At 43.3% G+C, this 9,632-nt stretch overlaps 1 protein-coding gene across 1 annotated transcript; it reads right to left on the reverse strand.

The window, feature by feature from the left end:
• Positions 1-290: 290 nt before the first annotated feature.
• On the reverse strand, positions 291-2,373 carry S100A6 (S100 calcium binding protein A6). The gene is made up of 3 exons (XM_003768008.4): positions 2,263-2,373; positions 1,068-1,229; positions 291-545 (listed from the first exon to the last, which is right to left on the reverse strand). The coding sequence occupies exons 2-3, from the start codon at positions 1,203-1,205 to the stop codon at positions 408-410; spliced, it is 276 nt and encodes a 91-aa protein (XP_003768056.1). The 5' UTR covers positions 1,206-1,229; positions 2,263-2,373; the 3' UTR covers positions 291-407.
• Positions 2,374-9,632: the final 7,259 nt, after the last annotated feature.

Here is a 9,632-nt window from a genome sequence, read left to right on the forward strand (position 1 = left end):
AGAGAGAGAGAGAGAGAGAGAGAGAGAGAGAGAGAGAGAGAGGAAGAGAGAGAGAGAGAGAGAGAGACAGAGAGACAGAGAGAGAGAGGAAGGGAGAGGGAGAGGAAGGGAGAGGGAAAAAGAGAGAGGGAGAGAGGGAAGGAGGGAGGAAAAAGAGAGAGAAGGAAAGAGAGGAAGAAAGGGAGAGAGACAGAAAAGAAAAGGAAGTAAAGGGGTACAGAATAAAGAGTAAATCAGTGAGAAAACAAATCCAACCATATTAGGTATCAAGAATCATAGAGAGACCAAAACATAGGTTCAGACTTTATTTAATATACAAAACACCCACCATGCACCCATTTACTGTGGCAGGTTGGTTAGGCCACAAGGGGGGCACTCCCACTCCCATTTCCCTCTCTGCGGACTCTTTATTCTCCTTTCAGTAGATCATTATAGAGCAAGGCCAAGGCTCCCAGGAAGGAGAGGAACTCCTGGAAGTTCACTTCCTGATCTTTGTCCCGGTCCAGACCGTTCATCAGTTCGGCAATTTCTTCATCTTCAATTTTCTAATAGGGCAGAGTGGAAAATCCAAACTCTAATTAGGAGAGCTTCTTTTCCATTTGTGGGTTCCCCTCCCTCCATTACTACCCTCAATCTAACCCCCAACCGCAATCCTATAGTCTTCTCCTAAACAGGAGGCACTGTTGCTAGCTAGTCAAGTCATCTGACCCATTCCCCATTTTACCCATTTCTTTTTCTTTTTAATCCCAGGCTCTTTTACATTGTCTCCTGACTCACAATTTCTTAATTAAGGAAATAAAGAATAGGGATCTTAGATCTCTGGAATGGTTGAGAGCAAAGGTTACAATGGGAATTGTCCATCACTTTCAATTATCCCATCCTCTCTACCTGCCTCCAAGAACCAAGTAAGGGCAAAGTGCAATTGGCTCTCCACCACCATCACCTAGCCCTCCCCCACCCCAAATGGGTTCCAGAAGGAGAAAAAGCTGGGTAGGAGAGAGACCCCAGCATTTAATCAAAAAGGGAAAAGAAAGGACTGGCCATGGGGTCAGGGATGAGATACTAACAGCTCCAAGGCAGAGTTCCTTCTGGATTAATTCCTTCAATTCCTTCTTGCTTAAGGTGTTCTTGTCACCTTCCTTGCTTGAATATTTGTGGAAGATGCCAATAATGGTGCAAATAGTTTCATCCAGCATGGAAGCCATAGGTGCCAAGTAGACTTTAGGAAACTGAAAACCACAAAGGAAGGGATAAATGGGTAGAGGAGGAAAGAGTAAAAGAATTATTGTTCACAGGGCCGGACCCCAGGCCAAGGGGATGGGTTTTTCAGTCACTGGGACTCATACCCCAGTACTGGAATAAAAATCTTGAAAGGTGAGAATTTAGAAGGGCTTGGACACCTCAGAGGTAGGTGGAATTTTCAGAAACCTAAATCAGATTGGGTGGATAAGGAGAAGAGTCCCAGATAGCAGATTGGGCTACTCCTTCATCCCGGACTTAGTAAATGAGGGCTTGGATTTGACCATGGGACCATGATCTGGGAAGCAAGAAAGTCTCCCAAGTAGAGAGGAAGGAGTCAGACAGGGAGCAGCAACTGACAGCTTCCAAATTCACAGCCAAGCCCACACACACTATCTGAATTTCCTATACCCAAACAGAACCACATACTTTTAAAATTTTCCAAGATTGTTTAAACTCAGGGGATTTCTCTCTTAGAGAATTCCTTTGGGCAGCTAGGTGATTCAGTGGATAGATCACCCACACTGGAATCAGGACAGACTTGAGTTCAAATCCCTACTCAGACATACTCCACCGAGGTCACACAATTAGTTAGTAGCAGAGCTAGGTGGCTGAACTCCCAAGTGCTATTTTCCTTCCACTACACAGTTACACTGCTATACACATTCATCACCCAGTCAGACACACCTTTGCACATAAAACCAAAAAAATTGACACAGGAATCTACTTTAAGCATGCCCTGGGAGCAACTCTACCCCATCCTAGGAGCTAATACCCTACCCCCTGCTCCTCCCGTGCCCCAAGGCATCAATAAACAGGGCAGGGCTCCCCAAAGGGATATGTAACCTCACAACTCAGGAGTTCTCCGCTGCCACAGGAGTACAAAGAGGCCGAGCTAGGGTGGGGAAGAAATCCATAGGGCCCACCCAGGGGGAGGATGAGAGGCACGTCCGGGGCAGGGAATGATCTGGGCGTCAAGGGAGAGCATGTTGGGCAGAATCGAAAGGGAAAGGGAGAACTCACCGAAGGCAAAGACAAGCAGAGGCGAAAAGAGATGAGATGGGTCAGTGTCCAGCCCCTCTTATAGCGCAACCCCTGGCTGCTGGGCCCCTATCCCCACCCCTCGGGAATAGCGGGCCGGCCCTCCGAGGCCCCACCTTCCCCACGCCCCTGGGAAGGCCCTCTCCACCACGCCCATCCTAGGCCAGGCCTTCGGCCCCTTGCGTAATTACGCTCTTCGCTCCCCTGCCTGAGCCTCCCATCCGAGCACTTCGGGCGCCTTCTAACTCGCACCTGGCAGAAAAGGTGGAACGCTATCCCCGTGGGCAGGAAAGCCGGCTGCGTCCAAGAACTGCAGGCTGAGCCAGCAGAGCTGGCAGTCTGGTCTAAAAGTCTCAGTTTTTCTACTTGTGAAATGGAGTAAAGAAAATCACCCGTATTATTTCCTCCCCATCTATCTTGGTGGTGTTTTTCTGGATAAGTCTACTCTTCACCCCACCCCACCCCCGTCTCCCTCCACCACGGATGCAACTAACAGGACCACTGGACACAAGTCTTTGCGTTGGGGGGTGGGGGGTGGGGTATGTGTGGGTGTTATATGTATGGATTTTGGTGTCCCTATGTGTGTACCGGAAAAGTCTGTGTACCGGAAAAGAAGTTGAATAAAAATTCAGATGCCCTGATCGATGTGGGGTATAGAGAGAGCACTAGGCTTGATGTATGTGTCTGGAGGAGAGCAGAATTCAGAGTTCAGCCATACTAGCAAATGGGAATCTCTTGAAGTTAAGTGTGACTTCAGAGACCCTTGGGGAAAGATCCCAATCAAAAGAAACAGACCACCTTATCCCCAGATATTCCACCATTAGACCTTTGATTTAAGACTTTCTTTCCTTCCTGATAACACCTGCAGGAGTAAGATGTTAAGTCTTTTAGACATTTGACCATAACTGAATATGTCAAAATATTTCCTGAGAGCCAGGCTTTTGTTTTAGTAGGGGGTGAAGAAGGAAGGTGAGATGAGGTAAATAATAACAATCATAACAGCAACAACTAATTTCTATTGTGTTATAAGATTTGCAGAGTGTTTTCCACAAAAGAACCCACTGACCCTAGAATTCAAAGAGGGTTAAGCTAGCAAAGGTGGGAAGTGAGAGGGGCTATCTTTGAAAGCCCATCTTTGAAAAGGGGCCTAACACAGCCCTTTTTGTAGTGGCTAAAAACTGGAAACTGAAAGAATGTCCATCAGTTGGAGAATGGCTGAATAAATTGTGGTATATGAATATTATGGAATATTACTGTTCTGTAAGAAATGACCAACAGGATAATTTCAGAAAGGCCTGGAGAGACTTACACGAACTGATGCTGAGTGAAATGAGCAGGACCAGGAGATCATTATATACTTCAACAACAATACTATATGATGACCAGTTCTGATGGACCAGGCCATCCTCAGCAACGAGATCAACCAAATCATTTCCAATGGAGCAGTAATGAACTGAACCAGCTATGCCCAGAAAAAGAACTCTGGGAGATGACTAAAAACCATTACATTGAATTCCCAATCTCTATATTTATGCACACCTGCATTTTTGATTTCCTTCACAAGCTAATTGTACAATATTTCAGAGTCTGATTCTTTTTGTACAGCAAAATAACGTTTTGGTCATGTATATTTATTGTGTATCTAATTTATATTTTAATATATTTAACATCTACTGGTCATCCTGCCATCTTGGGGAGGGGGTGGGGGGGGGTAAGAGGTGAAAAATTGGAACAAGAGGTTTGGCAATTGTTAATGCTATAAAGTTACCCATGCATATATCCTGTAAATAAAAGGCTATTAAATAAAAAAATAATAATAATAAAGTTAAAAAAAAAAAAAAAAAAGAAAAGGGGCCTAACAGATGGATATAACCAGGGAGGCTAGGAATGGGGGGATGAGACTATAATATAATATAATATTTAAGGGGATAGGCCCTGAAGACAGACTTTGACCCAGAGTAGATGTATTGTGTATGTGAAAAAATCATAATTATAACCATAATCGTGACATCATACCCATTATAATTATAGGAGGGTTTCCCATGACACATTTCATTTCAAGGAACTTTACCCTCTGATTCCTCTTCATTTTCCTGTTTTCTTTAGGAGCTTGGATCTGCAGAGCTAGAACTGATCTCCTTGTTTCATAGAAAAAGATAACAGTAGGTTTTTTGGAGTTAGTTAACTAGGACAGGGATTCAACAGAGGCAGGAGGGAGGTGTAAGGAGGAAGAAGTTGAATAAAAATTCAGATGCCCTGATCGATGTGGGGTATAGAGAGAGCACTAGGCTTGATATCAGAAGAGCCTGGTTTGATTTTCAACTCTAGAACAAAGCTTCTTAAAATATGGTTCATGACCCCATATGACAGGGTTGGTGAAAGCTTAGATATAACAACCTCCCACTGTGGCCTATAAGTTGATAATTGTGTACAGGCTGTGAATGATATTATAAATATTGATAATTAATATTGATTGCTTGTGATTCAATTCCATAAACATTTATTGTGCAGAAAGAAGCAAATTTCAGTCCCTGCCCTCAAAGACCTTACAATATCTACCTCACAAGCTTATTATGAGGCCCCAGTTGGTATCTAGGTAAGAGACTTCCCCTAAGACCCACCTGCCTTTCCTTTAAGTTGTCAGAAGTTTCTCCCTTCTTAAATTTCCTTGTAAACTTGTCTGGTTGTGTTGTATCTCCTGATAGCATTTAAATTCCTTGAGGATAAGGGGCTATATCATTTTTGCTTTCAAATCTTTGTTTACCCAACATATAGCCCAGCTTTAAACTTTCAGTACTGTGATCATGTAATATCTCCCAGCTCCCTAAACATAAAGTACTATTTCATTTAGTAAATATTTGTTGAACTGAACTGTCTTTGAAAATACTGGTCAACATGTGTAAAAAGGTTTGTAGCAGCTCTTTTGGTAGCTCTTTTGGTTTGTAGCAGCAAAGAATCGTAAATTGAGTAGATACCCATTAGTTGGAGAATAGCTGAATAAGTTATGATATATAATATAATGGAATGTTATTGTTCTTTAAGAAATGATAAGCAGACTTTATGTGCTGTTGCTCCTAGGAAGGATATAGCATTAATCCTAAGGCTACCTGGTCTTAACCTTAAGACTACCTGGAGTGCTATAGTTCCACAAACAATGCCAGCTGTCAGATAGCAATCTGCTGGTCAGTAATAAAGTTTCTGAGACAATAATGAGGTACATACCACAGTACTCCTCAACTCTGCCTCTAAGATTACAATTCCATTCTATCTCTAAGCCATACAATTAGCAGATAAATTACATGAAGCATGCAATCTCTCTAAATTTTTCCCTTTATAAATTTATCTTCTTTCTCCTAATTCTTTGCTAACTTCTTTTGGAACATAGCCTGCTGTCAGCAGTATAATAAATCTTTGCCCCTTAATTTGGAGACAAACTGAATTTGCGAATTGTTTCCCCATACCCACAACAACATGGGGACCTGACATTGTTGGGATGTCTTGCACCTCAACATTTGGTAGCCTGAATTTTATGTCCTCTTTGTTAAGGTCGGTCCCTTTTCTCCCCTGTCCTGTAGCTGAGACACTCCAAGCAACTCGGAAGACTTTTCAAGTTGGATCAGTGAGCTCCACACTCAAAAAACTTTGCTTGACTGGGGATGCCTGAACTTGGAAATTCTTGCAATTCTTGGCATAGTTCCCTCCTGGCTAGGGAACATCTGACACTTTTTTACCCTGCTTGGGACCCCAAGGAGATGAGATGCTTTAGGAGTAGGAATTCTAAGGCTTGTGGCAAAGATGATCCATCTCTATCTCTAAGGATTCTCACTTAGGCTGTCTATTAAAAAATAGAGACAAATTAGGTCTAAAAGATCTTAAAATTAAGATATTTATTTTCTTTTGCAATATTGCCTGACCTCAGTATACATTAGAGGACCAAGAAAAATGGCCCATTAATGGGTCCATTAATTATAACATTTTGATTTGACAAGGCAAGGCAGATTGTCTGAAGGTCCACATGTGCAAGTCTCTATGGCCTTGTCCAAGATTCTAAATTAAGACAACACTGTAGGATGCTACTGGTAGAGGAGAATTGAAAGTAGACACTGGCCTCCTAAATGACTCCTTCCTTTCTACTTCTTTAGGGACACAGAATCCACTGTCTGTCCCCTCATGCAGTCCTTATCAGAAGACCCAAAAATTCCTTCCAGGACCATCCCACTATCAAGATTCAGCAATGTTTCTTCAACTTAGTCCCCTTTCCATGGGTCCCCTGGACCCTCACCTCTTAGAGCTGAATTCTGAAACCTCCCTGCATCCCAATCCTCAGTCCCTCCCATCCAAGAAGCCGGATCCCTTTTTCTCTCCCCCAGGATCCTCTGATTCAGCCATCCTTCCTAAACTCTGCCCATTAAGATAATTAGCAGATTCTACTGGTGGAACACTCAGGGTGCATGTGTCTTTTTCAATGTCAGTCCTTTCCCAGATTAAAGAAAACTTGGCTATTACTCTGAGGATCCCACTAAATATATTAGGGAAAGCCATCTCCCTCCAATTTGATTTTACCTGGGGAGATGTACATATCATTATTTCCTCTTGCTGTATCATAGAGAAGAAAAAGAGAATCTGGAATTTAACCCAGAATTTGGGGTTGATATGGCTGAGTCTTCCTCCTCCTCTGGTAGATACACCGTAGGGACTATTGCTGTCCTAGTTGCAGACCCCGGGGGGATTACCAGGAGGGAAGCAGAGATAGAGAGAGAAGGGATCATTTTCTATTCTGCCTCACTGAAGGCATGAAAAATGGAATTAAGAAGCAAATTAATTATGAAAAACTTAAAGAAGTTATACAAGGAGCTAAAGACTATCCTGCCTTCTTTCAGGGGCACCTTGTAGAGGCCCTAACGAAATATAATAACCTAGACCCCACCACTCCAGAGGGGACCATGTTCAGCATACATTTTATTAGTCAGTCTACCCCAGACATTTGGAAGCTAGCCATGAGTCTTCAAACTCCCCAGACACAATTGTTGGAAACAACTGTTGGACTAAGCTACAACAAAAGATCAGGACCACAGGGCTAGGGCTAGGAACAGAGAACAGGCTCAATTTTTAGCTGCTGCCATATCCAGGAACCCTGGGGATTCTTGCTTCAGATGCCACAGTCAGGGCCATTAGTCTCACAACTTTCTTCAAAGAAACCCCCTCAGGCTTGTACCCTAAGTGCAAACAGAAGGGACACTGGAAGAGATACTGCCCACAAAGTGGTCAAGCTGCCTCTTCCCAATGCCCTATCCTCCTTTCTGCTCAGGACCAAGAGTCATGGTGCTCTGGATTTGGCTAGACTCCCCCTTACTCCATCACTATAGCCAAACCCAGGATCACTTTGGACATGGCAGGCAAATCCATTGAATTTCTCTTTGACTTTCTGGGAGCCTCATATTCTGTCCTATCCCAGCACTCTTGACCACACCCACCCTTCCCCTCATAGGGTGATGGGAATTGAAGGAAAACTTAGGAATTGTTTTGAGACCTTCCCTCTGCCTTGCCAGTTTGGTGACCTGTTATTCAAATACTCTTTTCTTACCTTCTCCTCCTATCTTGCCCCCTTTTTGGGACATGACTTGATGGTGAAAATGGGGACCCAATTTTCCCTTCTCTGACCTCCAGGTACATTTTTGTGCTTCTCTTAAAGCCCTCCCTTATATCATCTGAAATCTAGAATAAAGTAGATTCCTCTGTCTGGGACCAAGAAATCCCCGGGAGGGCTACTCATGTCACCCCAGCTTTAGTGTGCCTATGGGATCCCAGCGTGTTCCTTCACAGATGCCAGTACCCAATGAAGACAGAGGCCAGAGAGTGATGGCAACCCCCGATTGAAAAAATTCTTAAGCACAAGTTTTTGGTTCCTTGCCACTCTCTCCCTGTAATATTTCTATTCTCCCCATTAGGAAACCAAATTGGAAAAAAAAAAAAAAAAAAAAAAAAAAAAAGGAAACCAAATTGGGTACAGGACCTCAGAGCTGTTAATGAGGCATTATTCCTATTCATCCCATTGTGCCTAATCCCTATACTATACTGACTCAGATCCCAAGGGATACACAATGGTTTTCTACTTTAGATCTTAAAGATACTTTCTTTTGTATACCACTGTGTAAAAATTCACAAATCCTTTTTGCCTTTGAATGGGCAAATTTGGGGTAACCTAACCAATTAACATGGACACTCCTATACTCCAGGTTTCCAAAGCAGCCCCAACTTATTTGGACAGGCACTGGCTTAAGATTTAAGGGCTGCTTACTGGTAGCTTCATCCAGTGTGTTTACAACATCCTGATCTGCAGCCCAACCCAGGAGGTTTCTCTGGCTGCTGCCATAAAAACCCTTAACTTTCTGGGTTCCAGAGGTTATAAAGTATCTTTGTCTAAGGCTCAAGTTGTCTATTATTTGGGCCATGAATTAACTCTCACTTCTCGTTTGCTCTCCTTGGAGAGAAAATAGGCAATCTTGTCATTCCCTGGACCTGCCTCAAAGAAAGAGCTGCATACTTTCCTGGGCATGGCTGGATTTTGTAGAATCTGGATACCTGACTTTGGGATTATTGCCAAATCCCTCTATGATTTTATTCAAGACCCTGACACACTTCCCCTTGACAGGGACCTTGATCAGACCGAGGTTTTTAAGACCCTAAACTTTTAAGATCCTAAACTTGACTCAGTGTCATGGGGTGACCTTCCTGTCTTGGAGAAATGGCTGTCCTTTTAACTAAGGAAGCCTCCAAACTCACCTACTGGAGGTTCTAACTCCCCACTGGATTCAGAGCATTTTGGAAGCCAAAGGTCATCAGTGGCTTGCTGATAGGAGGCTTACAGATATTAGGCTCTCCTGTTAGACACCCCCTATTTGACTCTCTGGGTGGTATGGGGACCACACTCTCAATCTTACCACCCTGCTCCCTGACAGCACTGAGTCAGGTGACATTATTCACAATTGTGAGGAAGCTGTGAATTCTGTCTATTCCAGTCATCCTGGCTTGAGAACTCCTCTTGACAACCAAGATGGTGAATGATTTACTGATAAGTCTACTTTTCTTGACGGGGAAAGGAAGGCAGGTTACTCTGGGGTGAGCCTCAATAGGACCTTGGAGGCTAAACCACTCCCCACTCCCCAACCTCTGCTCAGAGGTCCAAACTCATTGCCCTCACTAGAGCTCTAGAATTGGGAAAAGAAATGAGAGTGAACATCTATACTGACTCCAAATATGTTTTTGATATTTTGAATGCTCACAGAGTTATATGGAAGGAAAGAAGATTTTTGACAGCCAAACATTTCCCCATTAAGTATACAGGGGAAATT

The sequence above is a fragment of the Sarcophilus harrisii genome, chromosome 4 (assembly GCF_902635505.1).
Source record: "Sarcophilus harrisii chromosome 4, mSarHar1.11, whole genome shotgun sequence".
NCBI lineage: Eukaryota > Metazoa > Chordata > Mammalia > Dasyuromorphia > Dasyuridae > Sarcophilus > Sarcophilus harrisii.

Coding starts and splice junctions, on each gene's coding strand:
- S100A6 (XM_003768008.4), bottom strand. CDS start 1,205: ATGGCTTCCATGCTGGATGAAACTATTTGCACCATTATTGGCATCTTC. Junction 546..1,067: donor AGGAACTCTGCCTTGGAGCT/GTTAGTATCTCA, acceptor CTGCCCTATTAG/AAAATTGAAGATGAAGAAAT.